Source organism: Cimex lectularius, unplaced genomic scaffold (assembly GCF_000648675.2).
Source record: "Cimex lectularius strain Harlan isolate CLEC.00 unplaced genomic scaffold, Clec_2.1 scaffold134, whole genome shotgun sequence".
Taxonomy (NCBI): Eukaryota; Metazoa; Arthropoda; class Insecta; order Hemiptera; family Cimicidae; genus Cimex; species Cimex lectularius.
The window spans coordinates 513,719-541,683 of NW_019392747.1; the positions used below are offsets into that span (position 1 = coordinate 513,719).

The following is a 27,965-nucleotide window of genomic DNA, read 5'->3' on the forward strand; positions in this document are numbered from 1 at the left end:
ACGGGCTGAGTATAAAAGAATGCGGAGGCGATAGGAGTCATTCCAAATCACCAACATGTTCGGACAAAAGGTGATTCGAGTTTGTTTGGACTTGTTGGAGTGAGTTTCAATTATTATTAGTTTTTTTCCTCAGGTCGTTTTCGCTTCTGCGGCTTTTCTCGTGTTTGTAGCATCACTTCCTGTTGAACAGGACGAAGAAGAGCATGAAAAAGAGGTAAGTCAAATTCCAGGAAACATTTTCTCAAAAAATTGTCAAATTGAGTTTTAAAAATTTAACCATATTTTTAAACAAATTGAAGAGATATAGTCTGCCCTTAAAAACCCGGGATTCGAACTCACTTCAATCTCGGACACCAACTCTCCATCTCAAACTTCAAGCGTTCAAATTTCCCTCTTTTTGCCATTTTCAAAAGTCATGTAATCAGGATTGGATTCTAAGCAACTTATGAAGTGGCCATGGGGAGCTGTTTAGTGAAGTGATACTTCTTTTACTTATTAAATATTGATGTATTTATGTTTTAGTGGTAAATTGACCAAGTTACGTCTTTCAATTAATTATTCCTTTTATGCAAGTTCCGGGTTGAGATAAAAAATTCAGTGCCACGAGCGGGATTCGAACCCGAGGATCGAAGTCACGATAGCTCATGTGGTAAAGCAGCGGTGTATTTACCCGAAGGTCGTGGGTTCGAATCCCGCTCGTCACACTGACTTTTTTCTCTCAACCAGGACCTTCCATAAACTGAATAATTACTTGAAAGACGTAACGCGGTCAATTGACCACTAAAACATAAATAATTCACTACTTTCGTGGTCCGCTTGACCAATTAATACATGACAATTAATTAGGGCTTTGTTTTAGTTGAGATGAAAAAAAGTTAATGGCACGAGCGGGATTCGAACCCACGATCTTCGGCTAGATACACCGCTGCTCTACCACTTGAGTTCACGATAGCTCATTAATTGTCATAAATAGAATATTGTTTTATTTAGTACCCAACACAATCCGCTTTTTATCTGCAAAATTTTGAAAATTTATAATATTATTAAATTCACTAGTTTTCGTGGTCCGCTTGACCAATTAATATCTGACAATTAATTAAGGTTTTTAGTTGAGATAAAAAAGTCAGTGTAATGAGCGGGATTCGAACCCACGATCTTCTGGTTGATACGCCGCTACTCTACCACTTGAGCTATCGTTACTTCAAGTTAGTAGTGGCGTATCAAGCTGAAGCGGGTTCGAATCCCGCTCGTTACACTGACTTTTTTATCTCAACTTAAAACCTTAATTAATTTATAATATTATGTTCATGATTTCTTAATTAACATGTAAATAAAAAAGCAATCAACTTTCATTTTACTAATTTATATAAATATTATAACTTAATTATATGTTTATACACTACAAATTATTTTATCGTTTTTTATTATTCTATTTACAAATCTAGCTTTTGAATCAATCTGTTAATTGATAAAAAAATCTATCGCAAATACTATCGATATATCGATTATTAATATTAGAAATCATCTATCATCGATGAGTATAGGTACTTTGAATCGAATCGAAAGATTGTTCTGTAAATTCTGCCAATGTCAGCATCTCCGCTTTTCCAGAATGTATTTGTTTTATTATAATTTTACACATGAGGGCCAAGCCTTCAAAATTCCTTATAAAAATTCCTTTATTTCGATTTTAGAGTGTATTCCCGTCAAATGCACTCATTCTTTCCCAACTGGAGTGATAACGGGACGATTTTTGCCGTGAAAGGAGCATATTTGTACCTTATCTCTCCTGGGAGAGCAACTTCGTAAGGAACTATTGATCGCCTTTTTCCTAATTTATCCTTACCTAAATGATAATGTGAGTTCTTTTTAGACAAAAGTGATTGGATGATAAAAAGGACCTTCATTTTCATTCAAGGAGAACAGCTGTTTGACTAAACGACTTTCATTTTTGGAAAATGATTAAAGATATCACTGTACTAGAAGGTAAAGCAATATAAAGCTTTGAAGTCACCAGATTTAGTCATTTGAAAGTTTATAAACTATCCATTTATGTTTAGTGGTCTAATTCACCATATTAATTATTCCTTTTATGTAAGGTCTTGAGTGGGATGAGAGAAAAAGCTAGCCAAAGGTCGTGGGTTCGAATCCCGCTCGTTTCACTTCAGCTTTTTCTTCTCAACCAAGAACTTACATAAAAAGAATAACTAATTGGAAGTTTATAAACTATTTTAAATTAATTAATATTTAATTAAGGTTTTGGTTGAAATAAAAAAATCAGTGTCACAAGCGGGTTTCAAACCCACGACCTTCGGCCAAACACGCCGCTGCTATACCACTTGAGCTATCGTGAGTTCGATCCACTCGGACTAACTTGCCATCTCAACCTCTCCTTTTGAATTTTCCNTTTATTTTTTTTTTTTTAAGCATTTATGAACTATGTTAAATAATTCTTGTACACTTCATTTTCTGTTGTATTAACCAATATTATTATTAGTTCAAGACATCTTTAGAGCACAATAAAGAAAATTAGGCAATTCCTGTCATACAGGAAGTTTAGCGTCCAACTGAGTGTAGCTGACGAGGGGTCAAACCACTAAAACTACTTTTTGATACGATTATCAATTAAAATTGCATGTACTATGCCGGAATTCAAACCCAGGACTTAAGTACATTAATGGATATGATATTTGAGATAATGCTTGGTATTATTTAAATGTAAGATGTGGCTAAAAAAAATAAAACTGAGTATAAGAATTTTACCAAAAATGTTCAAATTCATTCACTTCTTGTGGGGATTACCGCTTGCATTCTATATGGCATCGGCATTATGAGTTTTGGATTGTACTGTTGTGCAATATTTTCATACTCATCCAACAGCGCCTTTCTTAATCCCGGCGAATTCTCTGGTATCACTGGGCGACGTTGTACCTTCTTTGTCAACTTGTTGGAGACCCAAACGTGTTCGAAAGGCTTCAAGGCAGGACTACATGCTGGCCGTTAAAATTTCTAGGGGGGGGGAGCTTGCCTTGTCATGCATAAAAATAAAGCCGTCGCAAATTATTAGCACAGAAGGAACAACCTCCGATCACATATCTTCAATGTATGGCACAACTGTTAGGGAACCCTCGATTAAGATCACTTTTGTGCGACCTTCCAAAGTAATGCCTGCCCAAACCATAACACCACCACCTCCATAGCTTCTCCGGAGTGAAATTTTGTGTATGAAATTCTCATCCGAAAACAAGATTTTATTCCAATCTTCTCAGACCAATTGATGTGATTTCTTGCGAAACTTAACCGAGCTGAGTGAAACATTTTACCAGAAATGATGATATGGAAACAATGAAGAATATGGAGTATTTCCTCCTATTGCGTTGATCACCATTTGCATTCGCTTTGCCAGTGCATCGATTTTATAAGTTTTTGAACGTAATGGTAACATTACCACCTCCATAGATTCTATAGTACTGAAATAGAAGTGAAAATATTGCAAGGATATAACGTTCCCTGTTCTTCTCCAAACCCTTTCTCGGCCGTCAGATGACCTTAAACGAAACCTTGACTCATCCGAAAACAAGATTTTTGTCCAAGATTAGTTTGAGCAAAATTGATGTGATTTCTTGCGAAACTTAACCGAGCTGTTGTGTGCCTTGTCAGAAATTCTGGAGCACCGCACGAAATCCAGCTGCTGAAAGTCTTCCCCTTACAGTAAATAAACTGATATTACCATTTCTAATTTGTTGAAGTCGTTGCTTGATCTCAACAGCAGTAGAATGTCGATTACGTAGAACATTCGAAACAATAACAAAACGCAGAGCGCGGATGAGGCGGCGAAAGTCGGTAAGTCCCACCCTCCGGATCGGACCATCGCGATCAGGCCCCCTGACGCTAAACACGCAGTTAAAAATATGATAAAAGAAAGATGGCAGCGTCAGTGGGCGGGGTCGTCGGAGAGGCTCTTGCGAGTGAAGAGCAAGACCGGTAGATGGCCCTCAGAGAATCTGAGTAGGAGACGAGGGATCACCCGACTGAGGATTGGCCATACGCGGTTGACATATGGGCACCTGCTTTTGGGCCAAAGCCCGCGCAGGTGCCCCTTATGCAGAGAAAGGTTGCTCGATGTGTCCCACATAATAGAGGCGTGTCATGCCTTGGCTCCATACAGAGAGCGTGTAGGCATGCCGCCGAACTTAAGAAGAGTCCTCGAACACAGTAGCGCGTTTCAGAGTCCCCTGTTCCGCTTTTTAGGGGAAATTGTGTTTTTTTATTGTATATAGTAGGTCTTATTTGTTGTGTGTTTATGTTTTGTCTGTGCATGTATTTATTAGCGTGAATGGCGAGGGGTGAAGGTGAAATATAACGTCATCATCACCCCTCGAACGATGAGAGCGTAAGAGTGTGTGTTCGGGGTCAATGGCGGAATATTTATAAAAGTACCCCATCGACCCCAATCTAGTTTAGTTTAAGTATATTTCGGTTAGAGGAATATCAAGTACTCCACCGACCAAACAGAATGAGTGTACTGTTTGGATGTATTTAAGTGTATGAATGCATTTATTTGTATGAATGTAGTGTTTGAACGGGTATAGAATATAGACTTAGTTGGGGCTGAAATGACCTAGATGTCGAAAGCCCCAGCAAAAAAAAAAAAACCGATCATTTCTCTCGGATGTAACGCTCCATGTCTTTTTGCGTAATTACCAGTATCTTGGCAGCATGAAAGACCTTTCGGGCAGTAGTTTTGAGGTGGATGGCACCCTGTCCATAAACACTTGTCTGCTTCACTGAAAACCATCCCTCACATTTGAACCTTAAAACTTGAGCAAGTAAAACAAATCAAACCATCGGAACATTAAAAAGAGCTTTACAGGGAAACCAATAATCAAGTGATTGACTATTCAAAGATTTATGTACAAACCAATTGTAAACACAAATGGGAGATTTATCTGTGTTTTAGTTACCTTTAATCTTTTAGAACGGACCAAATTTGTACGATAATCAATAGAGGATTGTCTAAGTGACAATTAAAATTACAAGCGTAGCCAATTTTTTGCTTCTCAGTGTATTTGTAGTTTTGAACTAATATGCTGATTAGAACAACTAGGTGTGTACAATACATGTACATTTTTTATGAGCCAAAAAGGTTGATTTTGAAAATTGAAATTGATTTAATGAACTTCCATTACAAATCAGTGTTCGAATACCTTGGGGTCAAGGAAAGCAGTCCGCTTTGTAGTTAAAACTTTTGTATTAAAAAAAAAACATCAACTAGAAATTCAAACACAGTTCTTTCGTCATGAAGATAAAAAGTTCATAATAGAATTTAATAGAAAAACACAAGAACAACACAAACATCTTCGTTAACATTCATATTTTAGAAAAAGAAATAATAGTAATAATAAAAAGGCGAACCCAGTAGTGTGACTAATATATATCTTTCGCAAAAATATATCACATTTATAGACCGTTAATCTAGAGTTGGGTCTATGGGCTGATATAATATCGCATTTTACGAGGTTATAAAAGCAGAAACTTCATCAGCACCGATGACCCATTATTTGCACACTTTCTCATCAATTTATATATCAAATAATCTTTCCAATGAACAGTGTGAATTCGTATATATTTATCAATAAGTAATAATATTATAAAATAATTCTGATATATTCTAACTTCTAATGGTAGCTATGTTTTGTTAAAAAATTATTATTTTGTTGATATTCTTTTTATATTAGGTCCTTTTTGCAACCCGAGAGTAAGGCTCTCTCTCTTCAACTCCAGTCAATTATTAATCGACTGAAAGATAGTATTATGGTGAGCAACATAGAGAGAGTGCAGGCTTCCCGTCGATACCGTATATATAGGATGCTGGATCACGGAATCAGATGTGCCAGCTTGGTTGAGGACCAAAAGACAAATAAGAAAAATACAGACATACGTTGGATCCTGAAACTGAGGGGAGAATTGCTGAACCAACGACATAAGCCGTATGATCTCCTCACCCAACAGGAGTGTGGGTTATGTAATTACCGGGTAAAGGAAGACATATACCACTTTCTCGCGGAATGCCCGATTCTGTCCCCCTACCGTTTATCTGCGTTCGGCGAAAGAACCGTATCAATGGACAGATGCATCAGATTGCTCAACGGACCAGATTGGACAGACTTGGTGAATTATGCTAAAGCGGCCTGGGCCTATCGAAGGCTAATAGTAAACGAATTTAATTAATAATTCTTCTCTCTTCTTCTCTTTTACTCCCAATTTTTTGCCCCCGCTCTTTCCCTTGATATTTGGTGTTTCTGTTTCTCCGGTCTCAGCTCCGCTCATTGATTTTTAATTCTCAGTTTTGTGTCCTTTTGATTTGGTATTTTGTTATAGATGTTACACTTAGAATAGACTTAGTTAAATGCATTTGTACGTTTATTTTACATGATTAGTCAATAATTAATCCAAGCTCCGGCAGACGGTTACTTTGCCGTATTAAGTTTATTATCTTGTTTGAATTATATGTAATTTTTCTTTTTTCTTCTTGTGTGCAATAAACTTATTATTATTATTATTATATTAGGTAGGAGGATCAGTCTGACCAAAGGGCTTGTTTTAACCCCTCAGGATACCACAGTCCATAAATCACAGTTGAAGTTGGAACTTCAAATTCCACTTCTTGCTCCTTCCTCTCGAGGATGTCGACGATGGGAAAACCAGAATTATCAGTAATGACCTAATTACAGGTTCGCCACCCCGCACACGCCAAAGAAAAATTTCACAATTCTCGCTCTTTGTTGATAATGCCAATTTTTACCGTGCACTAATGGTGGATATTCAATAATACTTAAAAGTAATTTAAGTTTTAATAAATGTCACCCTACGTTATTTTATAGATTTAATAAATTAATCAATTTTTTAATATTTTAAAAAAGAAATAATACTATTATGCATTATGTTAAACTGGATTTACATAATGGTAATATTGAATTTTTTATTCCTGTCAACAATTAATTTTATTATCATAATTTCCTGTCAAAGCAGATATTCAGTGGACAACAATTGAATAATTATAATACACAAAAAATTCCACCCACTTTTAGGATTGTCGCTGACTTCATCGAAGGTGGGCACGCAAGAGGTTCCAAAATTTCAACCACGTAGCGAGTGGCCGTCAAAGACCATCCACAAACAACCACTATGCGACTGTCAATTGAAATTCCCGCCCACATCATCACTGGGTTATGTTGAAAAGGTTGGCTCTGGGAAAAATTATAAGCTTCGTACTTTTCATTTCGCCTTCTCCACACTCTTTCACTCCCATCTGGATATCGTAGAGCAAATCTACAGTCATCTGTAAAAAGTACAGAGGACCAATCGTCCAAAGACCAATGGAGAGCTGTGCAACTTCGTGTGTTCTGGTCATTTCTTGTTTTCTTGCGGCGCGAAAAGCCATCAGTCCATACTGATTTAATCCTCTTCGAGCATTGCGTTCAGAAATTTGGACACCTCGAACTTCCTGGAGCTGATGAATCTCTTGAACAACAGTAAAGTGCCGGTTTCGCCAAATTCTCAAAGTCCAAAACGGTCATCCTGCGGTTCTGTTACCCTAGGGCGTCCAGAACCGGGTTTTCTATGGTAGACCCAGTTTCACGAAAACGTCAAACGGCGTCTCGCCGAGTTTCGTAAAGAACTCCGAAGGCAATAGCCGCATACTTGATGGAACGGCCATCACCACGCGCAACATCCTCAGCACTAAGTGCATTTTTAAGTTTAAAAATTTAAGTGAAGAAAACAAGGATATAACTGAAACAGTTTATTGCTTCAGAATTCAAATGAGACTGAATAAACATTTCAAATTCCATTAAAAGTAAACATTGAAAAATCATTTATCCTTGTTTTGGATCAGGATTATATGTATTTATCTCTAATTGATATTCCCAATTGAAAAACACATCATAAACAATTATTTATTGAAACAAACAATGAGACAATTTAAGAGCAGAATTTTCTATTGTCGAGAAAATGAAAAAAAAATCAATTGATAGAAATGATGAATGGTGGAGTGTGTGTGGTGTTCAATCCTGTTGATAAAGATAGTTCCTACTCTTAATGAGTTGTTTTGCAACGATCAAGATTTCGAGCCCTTAGCTCATCATCAGGTTGAAGGAGTTCTACCACGTCTCTTGACAAGAACTGCAAAAGTGAACCCGGCGATACCACCGCGAATGCGACGTTCTAATGAGAAGCTGGTTTTTATTGGCGCTCAATTTGAACGTGCGAAAATCGGGAATTATATCTATAATAGAAATTACTGTGAGAAAATAATTAAAAATTAGTGATTAAATGTGTAGAGATTAGTGACCGTTAATCGATAGTTGATATCTGAATAATTAGTGATTAAAGATAAAATATAAAAAAATAGAATAATACCTTAATATTATTAAATTATGATAAATATAATAACAATTAATTTAATTAATTGGACGTTTAATATTATTTATGTACATATTTAAAATGGGAGGTAAATGATAATCTATTATATTATTAATCAATTTATCTCCATGTTCAATTTTTACATTTTTTAATTTCAAATTTCTCAAACCAATCTAGTTCTCTCCCTTTGTTGAAACTATGCAACACTGTTGTATTTAAATTTGAATTTTCTTTTAGATGGTCCTTAAATTCCGAAAATTTGTTCGAGTTTGGCAAGTGTTCTTTAACTCTCGTTTTTATTTCTCTACCGATTTGTCCTATATATTTAATATCACAATCATTACAAGTAAGTTAAGAGGGGTTTACCAACTTAATTGTAATGATAGAACTCCTTCAACCTGATGATGGGCTAAGGGATCGAAATCCGGATCGGGCAAAACAACTTACTGGGAGTAGGAACTATCTTTTTAAAAAGGTTCAAAAATCAATTGGTTGGAATTTTTGCCTGTCAGTGTAGTAACCACCTCAATTAATTAATTATTACATTGGACGCGTAGGATCGTTGATGTTGTGAAAAAAATACTACAATATTTATTTCTGATTAAATATCAACAATGCATTCAGGATGCAATCAAATAAGCAAGAAAATATTTATATAAGGTTATAAATATTTTCTTATTTTATTATTATTTTCAGGGCTTTTTGTTCTCCGGAAAATTGTACAATTATTTCCTTTTGTTCCAGCTTTCGACTATTTATGGTGTTTTCTTCAGGTAAACTTAAAACCTGAAATCTTTTATAATTAAAAATATATATATTTTACTTGAGTGGCGGAAATAATGTCGTTTGCATGAATTGCCAACGTCAAATTGCTTTCCCTGCGCAGAGACAAGGTCATGCCTGAACTTTGACGATTGCTAACGGAGTGCGTGCTTTATTGAGGGATAAAAGTCAAAAGCGTAAATCTGGTTTACCCTCTCAAGGATGCCCCGAGATTAACGTTTCTATTACCTGCAGATTACTTGATAATAACGGTATAAAAACGAAATAGTCGAAACTCAATTCTGTTTAATGTTAAGGAGCCGAGGGTCTACAACTTTAAGTACGTGGTCGACGATCATCACACCGGAGACCATAAAAGCCATGAAGAGACTGTCGAAGGGGGCGTCGTCAAGGGTCATTATTCGCTGAAAGAAGCAGACGGCACACTCAGAGAAGTGCATTATACCGCGGATAAGGATCACGGCTTTACTGCCGTCGTCAAAAAGTCCGGCACTCCTCTGGTTCCGGAACAGCATAAGTACGATGAGAAAACCCTGTACCACCAGCCAGTTTTGCACCATCACAACGAGCCTGTCGTCCATCATCATCACCACAACCAACCTGCCTTGCAGCAGCATTACGAGCACGTCCACGAACCTGTTGAGCACTGCGAGGTACAATGACTTCCTTATTTTATTTATTGCACATAATAACTAACTTACATAATAATTGAATAAATCTCTGTTACGAAGTAAACTGATAATTTTGACAAACTTTTTCCTTGAGTTATTTTCATCACTAAACCTTTATACTCATATCGTTGTGAAGAGTTTTATCGACCTTTGTTGACTCGATTTCTTAAATATGTTGGGATCGGGATTGAGATCCTTTTCCCCGGAAAATTTTACAATTATTCCCTTTTGTTCGAGTTTTCGACCATCTATGCTGTCTTCCTCTGGAATATTAATTTACTAAACTGATTAATTTACAATGTTTCAATTCATTAAAAACAATCGAATACTTACAGGTAGGATGGAGGATAGATTTACAAATTTAAATTTAACATGTCGTAATGACGTCAAACATAATGCACCGAATGAGTGGCATATTATTTACTAACTACCCTTAACTTTAATAATAAATAAATATACAAAATTACAACAATAAAAGAAAAACTAACTTTTAATTAATTTGGATTCTGGCTATTTTCTGTTTGTTTTTATATAAAGTGTTCTTTTTTAGAAAGCCCAGCCCGGCTTAATTTCTTCCAATGACGCTACAAACAGAAAAAAATACGTGTTTAATATTTCAAAACTAAAAAACTTCAAGTCTAGTTTCAAATTTTTACCTTTTTTTTGTAGAAAAATTATATAAGGTATAAAGCCCAATTCAACTTCAAAATTTCAAATACCACCCTATACATCCTGACATATAATTTTAAAGGATTTTTAAGCTGAAAACAATGGTACAATTGGATTTTAAACTGGTCAAAAATGACAAAGTTATGGCAAAAGGTTTGAAAAAAACAGCCCTTTGGTTATTTATTAATCACACAACTACTGCTGTTATTGCAGAGGAACATCATCTAATAGTATTGATAAAACCTCCCTCAAAAAATGATGAACTGACCATTTAAATTTAAATAATTTTCGTAGAAATAAGGCCCAATTAATTTATTTCCGAAAAGTCCACACAAAACTTATACTTTGAACCACCTGTTGATGACAAGAGTACTAAATTTTCGGATTTTTCTCTGCTCACGTTCGAAAATTCAAACGGTTTAGTGCGCCATTAAAAGTGAACTTGGATTGATCAGTCCTGGACGTTTGGAAGAAGGTTTTGCTCAGCCTCCCGAATCGACATTTGTGTACGGATCGTTAGACGCCTGTTATAATCAGAGTCCCGAAGTCCAAGATGATAGCGGTACGGCTTAAAATTCTAAGTCTGAAGTACATCTCTAATTTTATTTTTTGAAAAACCTAAATCCTGCCAACATTTCAGAGAGAAGAATTCGGATTTTTGCGGACAAATAGTAAAATATTCAGCTCCTCGTCGAAATTATCCTGCTGGTTTCTCTTTACCACAACTTTGTTAAATTTTCACCAATTTAAAATCCGATTACACCATTTTTTTCAGTGTAAAAAATCCTTTAAATAGTAGGCCGTATACGTTATTTTGAAGTTGAACTGGGCCTGAGGTACCCTGTATTATTTTTCTCCACAATGAGGTAAAAATTTGAAACTAGATTAAAAAAATATTAAACATTTTTTTTATAGCGCCATTGGTTCAAGAGAAATTAGTCGGGCTAGTTAAAAAAGACACCCTGTATATTTAACTAGAGACTACTCGGTTATCTTCTTTCCCTGTTTGCCAACAGTTATTTCAAGAGTTTGGGATCTTCTTTAATGTAGAGCATTTCTTTCATCATTCGACGACCTCCTTGTTTTATCAAGTCCATTATTTTTACTTTAGTCAAAGGAAAAGCCTCCTTTTAGAGAATGTTTTGACAAAGGAGTTTCAGCTGTTTCTGCGTACAGTCAAGGTCATGTTGGCTTAAGAATTATTTGTCCATAGTAATTCAGTGGGCAAACTCTACAGAGAATTATTCTATGGATTGTATTAAGTTTGTCCTTGACGTTATTGGTAGAGTAGATTTTAAATTTGATTAAAGATAATTTTTATTTGCGTTTCTTAGTGACCTGTTCTTTCATATTTGTTGACGTCGTGAGGGGCTGTCAAGAATGAGGTAGTTTAGAAAACAACTTTTTCATTTTTTTGCCCATGTTTCGACCTTTATTCGGGTCATCTTCAGGGCATAAAGAGTGGTGTTATTCTTGTGGTGCCATATGTCTTTTCTCTCCATAAACAAACCAATATGACACCACAAGAATAGCACCACGCTTTATGCCCTGAAGATGACCGGAATAAAGGTCGAAACGAAGGCAAGAAAATAAAAAGGTCATTTTCTAAAGTACCTCATTCTTGACCGCTCCTCAGACTTCAGCAAAACATCTTCTTTATGTTATTTGTGTTTTTATACACTATATTAATTACACTGTTAATAGATGTTTTTTATTTAATTTGAAATTTTATGGGATATTTCAGTCATAAGTCAAACTTATCTAATTTCTGTGCTATGTATTGTAGCAATTCTTCCTTCAATTAATTAATTAAACCTACTGGAAATTGGTTACGTAGTTAGATATCTCTCGCTTTTTTCTCACAGACCATGTGAGACTTCGAAGATGCCAGCTTATAGATTCTTTCTAAGGTCAAGGGTTTCTAAGGCTAAGTTTATTTTTAATTTGAAAGAGTGAACAGAGTTGTACTTGATAATTCTGTCTATTGAGGTTGACTTTCAGTACCATTTCGTTACTATTATTTTTATCACCAATGAGGAGAATGTCCAGAAATGGGATTTGTTTGTTTTGGGTGGTATGATCACTAAGGTGTTTTTTTATTTCTTTATCTGCTAAGATCATTCTTCTACAAATTTTTTCATGAATTTAATATTGTAAGATAATGTACTGGCCATCCAGGCCAAGAGGTAGGTCATTGATCACCAAATCTGCTAATATTGCCACCAAACGTTCTACCATAGCTACTCAATCTTTTTGGCCGTAAAAACGCTCTTTGTATTAAATTATTAAAAATTATTAAAAACATTTAGTTACCTCAAGAATTCGCAAGATCAATTCCAACAGATTATCATTATTAAGTCATTATATCTTGTTGAAAGTACGTACCCAATGGCAATGGAACACTATGACTTGACATCTAGTGATATAACTTCATGATTTTCAATGATTATCTTTAATTATATTGCAGAATTCAAACTAACTCTTATATTTATCCAGAAACTGCAAAAGGTTCCTGAAACGAAAATATTAACTGTTCACATAAGAAAACATATTTAATAATTGATCCTCCGTTAAATTAGTTAAATGTTTGAACTAAAATCAAATTAACGAGGTAAAACTATAGAAACAATGTATACAAAAAACGATAAGTAGGAAAAATATTTGGTTGGAGGAATGATTATGTTAAGAGAAAAGCACATAAAAAAGGATTTGCTTATTAAAACAGCTTCTGAATTCAATAATTCATTCTGAGCTTATTCTATAATTATACTGTTCTAAGTTATTGTTGTTGACATGACTTATCAAATTAATATGTATTATTGATAATTGAATTAAAAAATATAGATTTTATCTCCCTTATCTATCAGAGTTAAAGATAATTAGCTCTGATTCTTAAATATCTTAAAAATTAATGTTGAGTTGACAATATTACAAATACTTCTTTCAATTAGAAATATTTGAAATCCATTTACGTTTTAGTGGTCAATTGACCAAGTTACTTCTTTCAATTAATTATTCTTTTTTTGTAAGGTCTTGGTTGAGATAAAAACGCCAGTGTCACAATCGGGATTCAAACCCACCCATCTCAACCAAGACCTTACATAAAAAGAATAATTAATTGAAAGAAGTTTTCAATTGACCACTAAAACGTAAATGGATTTCAAATACTTCTATATCAAGTTGATTTTTTCTGAACGATTAATGTCTTGCATTACTAAATGTGTTGGGAACGAGGGTTTTTTAAAGTCAAAATGTAAATTTTCTCGCTGAATCATTTTAATTTTTAGAAGGAGAAAATTGAATTTTAAAAATGCTCACCGAATTTGTTTTCTATCGGAGACTTAACAGCCTCTTTTAATTCAACTAACCAGCTTAATTTTTCATCTCTAGACCTCGCAGTAAAGGACTTTTCAGAGAGAAAAATCCATTTAAAAAAATCTGTGAATTATCGAAAAAAAATGGTGTCAACGTTTATACATCAGATTTTTGAAAATATAATTTTTATTATAAAACGTATTATCACGTTGCATAAATGATCAGTTATGAATTTTATAAACGTTTATACATAGAAAAAGCTAAGGAATTGTGATTTAAAAAAAAATTAATTTTGTAAAAGTATTAATTCTTGACTATTCGCGAACTAGACTTGTTTTAATGATCTGTTACTTCGTGTTATTCAAAAGTCAATAATAAAAATTAATACATTAAAAAAATGTTTTAAAGCTAAAGTGTTACTAAAGTAAAGAAATAGCTAAGGAATTGTGATTAAAAAAAAAAAAAATTTTTTGTAAAAGTATTAATTCTTGACTATTCGCGAACTAGGCTTGTTTTAATGATCTGTTACTTCGAGTTATTCAAAAGTCAATAATAAAAATTAATACATTAAAACAATGTTTCAAAGCTATAGAAAGTTTTACTAAAAGTAAAGAAAAAGCTAAGGAGTTGTGATTTAAAAAAAAAATTAATTTTGTAAAAGTATTAATCGTGCGGTACGGATAATTTATAAAGGGGTTTTCGTTTACAAAGTGTTATGTTTACATTTAATGGAAACAAGATAATTTGATTAATTTTGCAGGGGTTGGTTCTCTCAGTACTATAATGTTTTCAACTTATTTTCAACACTGTTTTTTTTTTAAATTCGTATCATCGTATAGAAAGCCAGCCAAGTTGAAACATAATTTATATACTAGGTAATAATAAATGTTATAATTTGTAAAGCTTTATTGTTTTGTTACTCATGGACGTGTGATCAATTTTAAATAATATTAACGTAAAAGGATAAAAGTACTATATAACACTCGATGCTTTGCTTACAGACTGAAACAAGGAAAATAGTAGGACAAAAACATAAATTTAACGTTTATAAGTAGTCAGGTCGAAGCAGAGACAATAGGATAAGAATAATTACCAATTAACTCGAAATATTATATTACAATTTGAATACAATTATACAAAAAAAACGTATACAAATAAAAATCTCTTACATAAACAAAATAATAATCTCTTACATAAACAAAATGAAACGCTGTTGCTTAAAAAAAAGAAAAGAAATACCTTATAATAAATGGAAAGAAACGAGATCCCGCATAATAAAATTGTTAATGTTACGAATTGACCACTCCGGTCCAGGACAGGAATCGATCTATAACTAGTCTACCCCCCTTTGGTCCGATCGTCTCCCTTCTCTTTAGCTACAATTTGTTTTATCTTTGCTGACGATCCTCACAAAGTTTAAAACTATCTGATTAATCAAGATTACCTTGTGGAGTGAAAACTTTTTTAACTTTTTACGGCAAAAATATGAGAATGTTAGAAAGTTGCCTGGCATGCATTACAGCGATAAGCGTCCTCGTGTTACATCAGAATAGTGTTCACCACCTCACAAAAGGAGTGGCGAAAATAAAATAGCATTTTTCAGTCAAATTAATAATTAGTACAACCAATTTAATAATCCTCTGATTCAATTTAATAATCAATTAATTTAATAATTTTCAATTTATTAAGGTTTTCGTTGAAATAAACAAGTCAGTGTCACAAGCAGGATTCGAACCCACGATCTTCGGCTAAATACGCCGCTGCTCTATCACTTGAGCTATTGTGACTTCGATCCACTCAGACTACATTTGAAAAATGGCAAAAAGGAGGAACAATTTAAAAGGTGGGGTTGAAATGGGAAGTTAGTGTCCGAGTGGATCGAAGTCACGATAGCTCAAGTTTTAGAGCAGCGGCGTATTTAACCGAAGGTCGTGGGTAAAACAGATTTTGTTTTACAGGTGTATACCATACATCAACAAATCTAAAATATGTAAAATGTAATTTATTAATAAATTATATTTCACAGAAGTATATCAGCCTATGGTCTAATCCTACAAAGAAGTATACATATGTACAAGATGAGGCTAACCGGTCTCTCCCAGTTTTTGTTAATTGGGGCGCGGGAAAAAACACCGAGAAAATACACTATTATTTTTTGCCTAGTTTCTTCTTTCAATAGGAATAATCTTCTTCATCCAAGAACCAATTTATGTATTTTGTATCGTTCAATTCAACGTTAAAAAAATCTTTCAAAAATCAACATCGATAAGTATTCATTATGTCTCGTGGTCCTATTAACCAAATAACGTCTTTCAATTAATTAATTTTTATGGAAGGTATTGGTTGAATAAACAAGTCAGTGTCACGAGCGGGATTCGAGCCCACNAACCGGTAACAGGTCCACTCTTTTGCGATTTTTTTACGTGAGCTGTGTACAAAACTTGTTGGGTTTTCATTATGTAATGCATTTCTAGTTATGGAAATGCCAGGATCCATAAAACTGCTGAAATTAAAGAGGTTGTGGAATCATTGTTATATACCATTACTTTCCTGCCGCCCTACTCGCCACCTATAAATCCTGGAGAGTATTCGTTCTCCACGATTAAGACAGCTGTGAGGACCCTGGTAGCTGAAGACAAAGGAACTCACAATTTAAGTGAAATAATAAGCTGCAGTGTCAATTATATTTCGGGCACTCACTGCACTTATGAAATGAATGTCCTTTTGAAGCTGCCGAAGGACTACCACTCCATTAATTTGTGTTAAAATTATCATTCTTCAAATATTTTTATTTTTTAAAATCGAAATAAAGGCTTTTCGCAACTCTCCTGCCTAGAAAATCCCAAAAAAGACGATTATTAAACTAGTCGAGGCCATTATTAAATTAAATGAAACAATTATTAAATCGGCCGAGACGATTATTTATTTGAATGAAATGATTAATAAATTGGTTTAGACGATTATTAAATTGAATGAGACTATTATTAAATTGATTGAAAAAATATTAATTTGGCTGAAAAATGCTATATTAAGCGCACCTTTGAATTCACTTTGAAATTTTATTTAGACACTTTTTTATATATCAATTAATTTAATTATTAAATTTTGCAATTAATTAAGGTTTTTAGTTGCGATAAAAAAGTCAGTGTCACGAGCGGGATTGCGATGGGAAGTTAGTGTTCGAGCGGATCGAAGTCACGATAGCTGAAGTGGTAGAGCAGCGGCGTATCTAGCCGAAGGTCATGGGGTTCGAATCCCGCTCGTGACACTGACTTTTTATGTCAACTAAAAACCTCAATTATTTGAAAGACATTAATTGGTCAAGCGGGCCACGAAAATTAGTGTATTAAATTTTGCCTTTAAAGTTTAAAAATATAGTATCTTATACCTTCATTTTTTTATCAGATCAAATTTTATGTAATACTATTTTCCTGCTTGATCACCTGATATAACCACCCTAACAATTCAATACCTAATCACAGCCTGAAAGTGCATCGTTGCCTGAGAGTTAGCCCCACTTGTATACCCTTCAGTCTGCTGTCAGAACAGCCTCACGACGTCTTTATAAATAAACTTATTTATCAGTTTAATCTAAGGAAAAAATACTCATTGCATACATTATGTCAAATTGCGGGATAATGAGGAGTATAATGAGCCTAAGTGATTTGCATTACACAATCAATAGACACGTTTTTATTCTTAATGCTTACTAATAGATTAGTAGGGTCAACGAAGCATTATGCAAACATTTATTCGATCAGATAGTATGTAAATGTTGACACAGGAGGACTAATTGCATAATGGATGATCCCATAAAATAAGGGAAAAAAATCGTATTCTTAAACTTCCTCTTGTAATAAACGGTTCAATATTTCTACATTTTATTGTGCAGACATGCATAATAATTTATTTTTAAAATAAATCTGTTTGCCTCAAATTAATATTGCATGAATAATCAATGGTGTGTAAAGAGCGTTAACAATGTAAATAAAATATCAGTGATGTCATACAATCTATCTCATACGATTTCTTTTAAGAAAAAAATCATGTATGAGTGAGAAAAATCAGGATTGCACGTGTAGACAAATCTAGACCACGATTCAATAATGTCAACGGGTTGAGGGAACCAGTTTTTGAAAAAACAATTTACATTACGAACTTCACCATTGAACATTTTATAACGAAAGTTATATTGGCGTGCAAGGAAAAGTTAATCAAATTGAATAAAATCTTTTTGGAACAATAGTTTTAGAATTTTATGATTTTTCGATGAATCTAACTTTTAAACATTGTATTTCTTTTGGTATCTGCTTTTGGATTTTAACTAAAAATATCGGGACCATTAAGAATCTCGAGGTAATTGCAGGAAAGTGATTTGGCCGTTACNTATAAATTCATTTTTTTAATCTAAAATTTTCTAGAATTGTATAAATTCATTCTTTCTTTTATTACTCTAAAATTTTCTAGCATTGTATATTTTTTAATAGAAAAATTTTTCTAACATTGTATAAATTCATAATTTTTTTCCACATCCTACATGTATTTGTAAAATTCAAACAATCTTTATAAATCCAAGGCCCTGAAGAAGATCTCAATAAAGATCGAAAAGTTAGCACGATAAAGATAATGTTTTTCTAAAAACCTACGTCACACCAGACCGCATCTCACAATTTCCGAATAGTCATTAACTAACTGGCACTAAACACCACACGTTTTCAATTATCTACGTTTTACGATGGTTGACACTGGATAATTGTTTTTCCGTGATGATGACCTTATAATAGGTCGAATGCTTGGCAGTAAACAACTGAATTTTGATTTTTCTTCAAGACCAAACCTTGATCCAGAGTGTTCGCGAACAAATTTTCATTCAAATTAGCAAGAGGTTCAATGGGGGAAAGATTAATGATAAATTGTGTTAGTTGAGAACTCTATTCTATACAAGCTAATGTAGCTAATACATCATAATAATATAAGTTATGCTACGAATATTTAATTATTGATAAAGGATGTTTCAAATAGTACTAAATTAGGTGCAAGATTTACCTTTTTTTATTTATTTATTATTTTCTCCATGCTCCATATTGTATATATTGCATGTGCTAGTTGCAATTTATTAAATTATTAATTAGATTTTATTATAAACATTTTTAAGTATATACTGATTTAATGCAAGATGGAATAATTTTATACTGAATTGATAGGTACAATTTTTTTAAATAAAATTGAGAAATATGAGAAATAAAATGAGAAAATTCCTCAAGAAGTGCTCTAAGTGGAATCAGTCAATTTGTCCCCCTTCAGAGGACCTTATGTATGAACGGGGGTTGTGCTTGTTCCAGTAAGCTGCAGTCGAATATAAGGTGGCTGTGATCTTGCATCGCAAAATTGGATCGCATGGACATGGACGGCAGTCTTATACTCTGAACCGATAGAGATAAAAGAAGAAGTAGAAAGTAGAATTAATTTCATTCTATGTTCTACCGATCGAAAGAACAACTTTGTTTGAGCTCCTTTTGCAGTTCATAGCTATGCTTCCTTCAACTTGATTGCGTTTTCTTTTAACAAAGCCTTAAAACATGCTTTGTAGAGTCTGCTGAATGAAATATCCAGTTTCTCGTCCATTGATGCATCTTTTGCTTCTTGATCAGCTATCTCATTTCCGGATGTTCCTATGCGTGCCTTTACCCAATCGAACGACACACGACTTCGAAGTCTTACAATCTGCACAATCGTTCGTATCATTGATTCCATTAATTGGTCGTGATTTTTTGGATTGTTCAGGGTATCTATTGTTACCTTGCTGTCTGTGAAAAACGCATAATTTAATGTGGGATCCCTAAGACTTTACTGAGTAATCAGCGACGGTTATTTTATGTTTTAATACAGACAATTACAAAACTAAGCCCTGTATGGAAATAGATTCTTCTTATTTTTTACGAGGGTTTGCAACAGCACAGGTTATATCAACCCTGGTGGATTCGAACCCGGGACCTTTACCTTACAGTGATGAGCGCCGTGTCAACGCCTAAACCGTTGCGGCCACCGACGCCCCGTAGATAGATATATGTCAAATAGATACTTCTCGGAGATGATTGAATCAAACAATGTACATTCCATTTCATTCATGAGGGTAGTGAAAGGTTTTATCAACATTAAGACTAAAAAACAGAGGTAGGGAAATTTTTTCCTCTTTTTCAGGCACAGCATTGTTATATCGTCTAAAGAAGGTAAAAACTAATACATTTATTTAAAAAAAACTGACATTACTTTCAACCCTTTTATTTATTATACTTTTCAATATCTAGAGACTCTATAGTTATGATTATCTTTTTTGTATTTCATCTTGTTGAAATGCTTCTATCTGCTAAAATAAAATTCTTTCATCTTTAAGGGAAAAATTATTAGTTAAAAATGATGGCTGCATGGGTTTATTGTTAATCAAAATTTCTATTCGTGCTACTGACTTCTTTTATTTTTGCAAATTCACATCAAAACCACTTGGCTATTCAATTCACCGGATATCAACTCTTGCCTGTACAAACTCTTTTTCATTTGCATAGACCGAGTCTAAATTAAACATAACTTTAAATGGAACAAAAATGACTGCAGTAGTTTTTTTCTATCTCGGGAGTCGCCTTTCATACCATTGATTTTTCCCTTGAGAAGAAAAGGCTGAATAAAAGATTCTGTATTAAGTGTTAGATGTTTCGACGATTTTTAAACTCAGGAATACTCTGGAACACGGTATGAAAAAGGAAATTTGTTACTTTCGACTTATTTAAGGTGATCATCAGGGCAAACAATCTTAAATATGGCTACAGATTGACACAATTAAGTTTTTCCCAGACTATTTCAAATTTCTGTGAAAACCGACTCATAGTCGGTACCAACATTGCCAAGGACTGTGATCCAAAGTGGGACAACTCCGAGGTGAGAAAGAATAAAACCTTCAATTAGCCTATTTATATTTTATAAAAATGTTTCGTAGATGTATAAGCCAAGTAGAATTATCGTACTCGTAATATTTTAGGTATTTAAGTTGAATAATCCGAATACAGTCTAGTTTTGTGTTGATAATAATTTAGCTTTAGATTGAACGAATGCCAAATTAATTTAACCCCTCTTAATTCATCAACTCGTAAAATTAGAAGTTTTCCTAAACGGAAGGAAGTGTGCTTAATCTCATCTTCTAAGTCCTCAAGACTTCCACGCCAAACTTTGAACACAGCGGACGATAAATTAGAAGGCCGAAAGAAATTCGTTTGAAAGTACAACCCCTTCATTGCCATGAATATCAATTGATCTTGTTAAGGAGCAGGCGATCCCTAAAAAAAGACCCGATTACCTCTTTTCTTTTTAACAGGCTTACTCCGCAGATAACGAGGGTGGAAAAAAAACCTTGATAAGGCAGCACATATTTATCACATGGAGTCAATATATTTTTGCGGTATTACTTTTTGAAACAGAGCAATATTTTTTCCGTTCGTTCGGTCTGTTAGTTGCGAAAAATCAATAATTTTCACACATATTTTAACACGGAAGGCATGTTTTGTCTAAGACAAAGGCAATCATCTGTGTAAATAGGTTATTGGAAAAACTTGCAATAGAAACAAAAAATTAACAATAATTACATTCATTATTATTTTTCAAATGGAAAATAATTCAAACGGGCGAAGGGTAAATAACACAGCTAATTCAAGACTTTATTAACAAAAAGACTAATTTTTCTTGTTACCTGCAAAATATCATTATCCAGATGAAATGTTGTTGCTTAAAATTCGTTTTCAGGTTAAGCTCTAGGGAACAAAAGGCATAAATATATTCTAAGTGTTCTTTCCCGTGCTTATGGAACAGAAAGCCACAGGGTCTTTGAATAAGCCTGCATCGACTATACCAAATTTCAGACATTACTTTTATCACCGACAGCATGAAAATTTAAATTATTATTCTAATAATTATGGTTCGCTCTGACAGTCTTTGTTTAGTTTCTACAAGTCTCATCGCCGCCAGTTAATTAATAGACTTTTGCCCTAGAATATTTATAAATTAACAAAGGAATTAGCGTAGACAAAATTCATTAGAAAAGGCCAAATCTCATTACATTTAATTTAGCAAAATATTCTGAAATAAAGGGGCGTTTAATCTTACTCTCTGTCTCTTATAACGACAAACTATCGTATTTAACATTCGCCACATTTCAAATATACATAGTTTTAAAGGGTGAGGCCGGTCCTTTATGTGGAATAAACGGAAGAAATTCAAAGGAGAAAGAAAGAGAAAGATGGTAAAAGTGCCCAGTTTATCGAAAAATACTGCTTGGCCTAAGAGGTTCACCACGGCGCGTTAACTCTATTTTTCGGCAATGACCTCAATAATTCTTTGTTCTTTTTACAAACTGAGCCACATAGCTTGAAAGTAAATGAGAGAAGGAGAGATAGAAGCGTGAAGATAGGTAAAGAACGGAAATTGGAAATAGTGCAGCTAACTCAGTCTTCAGGTTAGATTAGAAAGGAAGATAGGAGGGAAGAGAGAAGAAATAGAGATAGATAGGTAGATGGATAGATAGATAAGTAGGTAGCTAGATAGACAGATAGATAGATAGACAGATAGATAGACAGGTANAAAAAAAATAGTTGAGTAATTTTTTTCGGTGCTAATATACACAAATATAAACAATAAAACAATTTGAGTAAAACCCTTAACTATAATTTGGACTAGATCCTTCCGGTTTGAAGAACAGGTTAATGTTCCCAACGGGCTCGAAATTATAAAAGAGAACAAATCAACTTTGAAGTCGTTGACACATTTTACTTTGAGCAGTTTCGGTATAATCTAATTTCCGAGAAGAAAACTTTCTTTGAGGGGTTGTGGATGTTAATAAAGCAAACAAAATTTACTTCTTCCGTCTTCTTCGGCCTTTACGCACGCCGCCCAAGGACGCGGAAGTAAACAGTTCAAAGAAAGGAACGTTAACACGCAATTTCACCGCCAAAACACTTGCATTTACATAACACGCTAGGCAGTAACAATGAGTTCAGGTGAAATGTAAAAGAGCAATTAAAAAGCTTTCCCGTGCAATTAAAGACCAGGCCGAGTGTGACTTCGACTCAGTATAAAGTCTGAGGAATGCTCGACTTTCCACACACTCATTCCGCAGACAATCACATAATGAACACACTGACGGTAAAGGGACGGTGATGTATGTACCACTTCTGATGATCATTCCTAGCTTTTGTCCCTTTTCAGATAGTGTTGTTGGGCCTGGTCGCTTTTTCACAGTGTTACACACCACGTCATCAAGTTGATGAGGAGAACAAATATGAACAAGTATGTAAATATTTTTTTCCATTAGTAATATTAGCCGGAACATCATGACCATCTAAAGCACCAAAAGGAATAGTTACAATAGTTTATTTTTCCACTCGGCTAAACAATTGTACTAATCATACTTAGACATAGTCTCTTTTAAAGAAAGAGTTTTAATTTCATTTTAATAAACCAATAGATATCAACCAGCTTAATGGTTAAGAATTATTATTCAAAAACACACAACACAATTAACAGCAGTCAAGAATTTGATCTGTTTTTTAACGTAATTACTAGTATAAAGTAGGAAAATACCGATGAAGAGATGCTAGATAACAAAAAAGAAAGTAGTATAAATTAGTGATACAGAGATAGACACATAAATAATATTAAGAAGATAGATGGGCTAATCGCCGTAATATTGTGAATAGAATTAATGTTAGAAGTAACTAAATAAATGTATTCGGTTTATTTTTGTTGAAAGAGGTATCACATTGATAAATAATACACAAGAGAGGGAAGTGAGAGAGACAGAGAGTGAGAGATAGATAGATAGAAAGGTAATTTTCAATTCTACATATATTTTTAAATATTATTGTTGTTGTGCAGAATGCAATTTAACATAATCTAAGTAGAGAAATTCTTTTAGATGTTTTTATAAATATGTTACGTTTATATGATTTTAAAACATTAGATAAATTTTTGTAGAATTTTATAAATTTAGGCAAGAATGAATTATAAGAACAGTGTTTACGGCACAACTACATTTTAAATGAAGTTTTTAAGAGTGAGTACAGGGGACGCCGGTGGCCAAAACGGGCGTTGACACGGCGCTCATCACTGTAAGGTAAAGGTCCCGGGTTCGAATCCAGCGGCACCCCGAGGGTTGATATGACCTCTGCTTTGCGAACCCATATAAAAGAAAAGAAAAAAAAAGAGTGGGTACTTTTTTATTTAAATCGTTAAAATGAAATATAATAAAAAATAGATTTGATGGTTTTTGTACTGTTATTATGCCATAGAAAACAGTGAAAATTTTGTATTTTAACAAATCATAATTTTTAAAATGAACAAATCATAGAATTTGTCATAAAATCTAGAATCATGCAGATGACAGACATAGCGAATTTACATATTTGTAGTAATATTTTAACTTATTTTTCCTGGAAAGATTATAAATTACTGAAAGATTTTTAGTTTTTTTATGCTTTACCTTCAGGGATGTATTATTAACAATAAATAGTTTTTTAAATTAATACGATGGAATATATCACGCTGCGTGCTTTGTAAATATGTGCATTACAGCTTAAATATTTATCTATTATTAAGAATTTTTATTTCATTGTTTAAACTGAGTATACAATTATCAGTTCAGACTTCTACAATATTATCTTTGTTTAAATTTGCAAACTGTGTGATGTCTAATAAAATAGCTTTACTTTTTTTTAAATATTAATTTATTAAGCACGATCATCAGTTCATTTTTTTAAAGGTTTTATGTCGCTATTTAGTTTTAATACGCTTTCATTTTTATTTAATAATTCAGATTTTACATATATATTCAGTTAATCAGCATATGTACAATGTGGAAGTTAGTAATTTCGTAACATACTCTATTTACATATTGGATAAACAATAATGCCGATAGCGTAAACCCTTGAGGGACACGAAAGTCGATCCAATTAAAATATTTTGTTTTTTTAGTTTTTACACATCGTTGCCAATTAGAAATGTGAAACCTAAACCATGGCAACAAACACAGAGACGCGATCTGGTGTGACGTAGGTTTTAAAGAAATATTTTCTTTATCGTGCCAACGTTTCAATCTTTATTGAGATCATCTTCAGGGCTCGAAGTGTTTGTTTTCTTTGTAGATGTGTCATTCTTGTGTGTCGAACGTCGCAAGCCTACAAGAATAAGGCCAGACCACATCATACGATCTCCAAATAATCTTAACTATAAACATTCAATTAATTAAGGTTTTTAAGTTGATAAAAAGTCAGTGTCACGAGCGGGATTCGAACCCATGACCTTCGGCTTGATTCGCCGCGGCTCTACCACTTGAGCTATCGTTACCTCGATCCACTCGGACACTAACTTCCCATCTCAACCCCACCTTTTTGCCATTTTTCAAATGTCGTGTAATCTTTTTGATTCTCGGCGACAAATGAAATGGCGACGGAGAGCTTTAGTGATGGTATACTTCATTTTAAACGTATTAAATTCACTAATTTCGTGGTCCGCTGTAAGATATTAATTGGTCAAGCGGACCAGGAATTTAGTGAAACTGAAACTAACTAAAACATGGCAGGATTGAGGATGTTTCAACTGTTTCATAGAATATATTAATATTTATTTTGAAATATTATGTCTTTAATATTAAATAAGTTTTGGCCGAAGTATGAGAGAGAGAAGGTCCTATACGATTTTAAAGGTGTAGAGAGAGAAAAAGATAGGGAGAGGATAAAAGCAACATTTTACGGGAACCTCTCTCATTATGTACTCAGTTTAATGTCTTTTCCCTACAAAATAAGTCTAATTTGAAATTTATAATCATTTGCTATCAGTACTATTTTAATACGGAAATTAGGTACTTTATGCTTTTTGTTCGGATTTAAAGTGTGAACAATTTTGCACCAGGACTAGCTTTTCATACGTAATATTAAACAGAAATTTAATACCAATAAAAAAAATCGCTAAACAACTACAATTCGCGAAGTTATGAACGTGTTTTTTAATAATTGATATTTATTAATATATAATAATTATTTAACAAAAGCTTTCTCTCTCACTCTCTCTCTCTCTCTCTCTCTCTCTCTCTCTCTCTCTCTCGCTCTCTCTGTTTTTTCGAGAATAGATATTTAGTTATATCATGATGCGTTCGTCTGACAACAAGTCCAAATCAAATACCAATAAGCCCTTTTTTAACTGTTTTAATCAGCCATTCTTAAATTGAAGTTTGTTTTTGACGGCATCTGTCTTTTTTAGGGCATTGTCGTAGTGCATTTACATACTGCAAGATTTTATGAAAAGCGTTAGGCTTCCGGGTATTTCATTGAAGGCACAGATCTGTATGATAAGATCAAACTGCAGGATATATCGTTATGCTATTGAGAAATTTATGCATGGAGACGGTTTATTTAACGGGACCCGTTTGATAATAAGAAAAATTGATAGGACGATATTACACTGCGAAATATTAACTGGCAATAAAAAGAGAGATTGTGAGCAACCCTCGACCATCGTATTATAATACGATATGCCCTTTTTTTAAACGGCTTTAATTCCCAGTCCGTCTGCGTTTATTATAACCATAAATAAGTTGCAAGGACAGATTTTTGAGAAAATAGGTTTCATTAAAATTGGATTAAAAATAGAATGCAAATTAAAACAAAAACGCATAGAATATATTGTTTTCTATGTAGTGTTGGAGTAGTGTGCAAGTTAGCTTTTCTAGCGAGCCTGCCAAAAATCGAGAATCGCTGATGTTTTTGAGTTTATTTAATTTGGAGTTGGTGTTTTTGACTTTTTTTTAAAAATATGATGATATTTTGTAATATTAACTAGTGGGGTGCCACTCGCCTACCTCCCAGCTGCCCCGTGGCAGTTAGCACTTGTTAGCTTTTTCGCGAGAGGTTGAGTGGGCAATGAAAAAAATCGAAGGCTAATAATAGTTCTTTATAATTTTACAAAATTTACATAGTAATTTAAATTAATTAATGTTTTTAGTTGAGATAAAAAAGTCAATGGCACGAGCGGGATTCGAACCCACGATCTTCGACTTGATACGCCGCTGCTCTACCACTTGAGCTATCGTGACCTCGATCCACTCGGACACCAACTTCCCATCTCAACCCCACCCATCTCAGCCGAAGATCGTGGGTTCGAATCCCGCTCGTGCCATTGACTTTTTTATCTCAACTAAAAACCTTAATTAATTGTGATATATTAATTGGTCAAGCGGACCACGAAATTAGTGAATTTAATAAGTAGTAATTTAACTTCATCTTCTGGATGCACATTATGATGAAGTAGGTTTCCTTAATTATTTAATTATTATTAAAAAGACAGCTTGTCTTCCAAAACATCGTCATCATGAAGAGACTTTCTATTGCAGGTCTCTTTTTAATTTTTTAAATAGAGGTTATAAAAATTGTCTACTCCCATATTCTCCACAGTTTTTATCTCTGCATCATATGGTTTTGACATAATGCAAATGTATGTTTCAGTCCGAGCCGTCACCATACGCGTACAAGTACGCCGTCGAGGACCACCACACAGGCGATTTTAAAACCCATCACGAAGTGATGGAAGGAGGCGTCGTCAAAGGCTACTATACTTTACAAGAACCTGACGGCACTCTGCGAGAAGTCCATTACACAGCCGACAAAGTCAACGGCTTTAAAGCCGTGGTCAAAAAGTCTGGCACCCCCACCGCGAAGCCTGAGAAACCGTCATACCAGAGCTACGAAGCCAACGAAGCTCGTGGATCATACAACGTCCGCCCCCACAAATTCCCGCATTACACATTCGGGGACAATGAACAATAAAAAAAATCTTGGTTATTTTGTCAGAGGTGATACATTAGCGCCGAATATAGTGTACAAAATAATGCTTTCCAAGATGGTTGACCAAGAAAGAGAAATCCAGTAAGTTTTATTTTTGTAAAGAAAAAAATGTCATACATTATACACATTTTTTTGCCAAATAAACTAAGTTATTGTCAAAATATTTGTGCTGAAATTCCATGTCTTTTTCTTCTTTTTCTTTTTTAAAGGCCGAAGAAAACGGTTG

At 33.9% G+C, this 27,965-nt stretch overlaps 2 protein-coding genes across 4 annotated transcripts in view; one reads left to right on the forward strand and one right to left on the reverse strand.

Annotated features, from left to right (window-relative positions):
- Nucleotides 1-27,883, forward strand: LOC112127002 (pupal cuticle protein Edg-84A-like). Of its 2 annotated transcripts, XM_024227173.1 has the most exons (5): nt 1-70; nt 134-214; nt 9,504-9,860; nt 23,112-23,192; nt 27,401-27,883. In XM_024227173.1, exons 1-5 carry the CDS (start codon nt 56-58, stop codon nt 27,719-27,721), a joined length of 855 nt encoding a protein of 284 aa, XP_024082941.1. In that variant the 5' UTR covers nt 1-55; the 3' UTR covers nt 27,722-27,883. The 2 variants fall into 2 exon arrangements, with proteins under 2 accessions (XP_024082941.1, XP_024082942.1); XM_024227174.1 differs by lacking the exon at nt 23,112-23,192.
- The window catches only part of LOC106670192 (neuropeptide F receptor-like), a 381,879-nt gene that overhangs the window by 90,641 nt on the left and 263,273 nt on the right, over nt 1-27,965 (reverse strand). The window lies entirely within an intron of this gene.

Coding starts and splice junctions, on each gene's coding strand:
- LOC112127002 (XM_024227173.1), top strand. Junction 215..9,503: donor AAGAAGAGCATGAAAAAGAG/GTAAGTCAAATT, acceptor TTTAATGTTAAG/GAGCCGAGGGTCTACAACTT. Junction 23,193..27,400: donor AGGAGAACAAATATGAACAA/GTATGTAAATAT, acceptor TGTATGTTTCAG/TCCGAGCCGTCACCATACGC.